We start from the raw sequence: 1,074 nt of genomic DNA, 5'->3' as shown, positions 1-1,074 counted from the left end.
TTATAAGCGAGGTTTAAGTCTTTCTAGGCTGTGCCTCAGGCCCAAGCCCTTCAGTCGGCTGTGGAGGTGATGACAGGGCCTGGGCCGGGCAGGGAGTGGGTGGGAAGCTCCGTCCACCCCCGAAGCGGGCGGAGGGGAGAAGTGCGGCGGCGATACCGGGGGTGTACGGAGCGGTCCTAAGGCCTACAGAGGCCGCGGGCCCCGGGCCCTGTCAGGAGCCGAGCCCCGGTGCCCGGGGAGACCCCGGCCCACGACCGGGGAGTCCCGGCGGGACCCACCAACGGCCCTGACAGGGACGGGGACCGCGTCCGCAGAACGGGGCCCGGGACCCGCCTGGAACGGTGGCGGAGCCGGGCGAACCCCCCACCGCCGCCCCGCTCCCCTCAGCGCCGCATCCGCCCCCTCCCCCTCTCCGCGCAAACAAACAACACGGGGGGCGGGGGGAGAGACTGGGCGGGAAAGGCTTCTCTCCTTCCATTGGCTGCGCGAGCTGTCTGTCTGCCCGGCCCCGCCTCTCGCGAGACGGCCGGCTCTTTCGATTGGTAGGCGATCACGTCACTCCGCTGCACCGCCCACCGGCTCGGAGCCGCCGGGCACGCCCCCCGCCCTCACCCCTGCGTGCCGTGTGCAAACGAAAAACAGCCGTTAAACGGGCCGCGGGGCGGAGCCAGTGAGGGGGTAAGAAGCGGCGCCTGGATTGGCGGTAGCCGGATGTTCAAACTAGTATGGGACGCCTTGATTGGCTTGGGGCCGCCGCGGCAGGCCGGGCTCCCTCCTCGCGCTCGGGCGGGTTATTGTCTGGCGGCTCCTGAGGCGGCTCCAGCGCGGACTCGGGACCGGAGCTCAGGCGGCGGCGGCGGCACTATGGTGAGGGGCGGGGGCGGCGGCCGGGCTCGGTCCGGCTCCTCTGGGGGCTCCGGGACCGGTAGCGGAGCCGGTGGGAGGCCGAGGCCGGGAGGTTCCGCTTCCCTGCTGGGCCGGGGCAGCTGGCCGCAGGCCCGGAGATGACAGGGCCGCCTGGCGGGGGCCGGAGCCACCGCTGTCAGCGGTGATCCGGGGTCGGGCATCGGCTGC

The 1,074-nt window shown here is 72.8% G+C and overlaps 3 protein-coding genes across 3 annotated transcripts in view; all 3 read left to right on the top strand.

The window, feature by feature from the left end:
• GCK (glucokinase (hexokinase 4)) overlaps nucleotides 1–1,074 on the top strand; it is a 251,262-nt gene that overhangs the window by 138,869 nt on the left and 111,319 nt on the right. The window lies entirely within an intron of this gene.
• Nucleotides 1–1,074, top strand: part of MAT2A (methionine adenosyltransferase II, alpha) — a 16,944-nt gene that overhangs the window by 5,571 nt on the left and 10,299 nt on the right. The gene's annotated exons all lie outside the window — the stretch shown is intronic.
• LOC104828904 (histone H2A.V) overlaps nucleotides 758–1,074 on the top strand; it is a 4,737-nt gene continuing 4,420 nt past the window's right edge. Inside the window, exon 1 of the mRNA XM_010562897.1 lies at nucleotides 758–867. Coding sequence (XP_010561199.1) covers nucleotides 865–867 — 3 coding nt within the window. The 5' untranslated portion in view covers nucleotides 758–864. The remainder of the gene's footprint in view (nucleotides 868–1,074) is intronic.

The sequence above is a fragment of the Haliaeetus leucocephalus genome, unplaced genomic scaffold, assembly GCF_000737465.1.
Source record: "Haliaeetus leucocephalus isolate CR32 unplaced genomic scaffold, Haliaeetus_leucocephalus-4.0 Scaffold162, whole genome shotgun sequence".
NCBI lineage: Eukaryota > Metazoa > Chordata > Aves > Accipitriformes > Accipitridae > Haliaeetus > Haliaeetus leucocephalus.
Note: the sequence above shows the minus strand (reverse complement) of the source record. Positions and strands in the feature narration are given on the sequence as shown.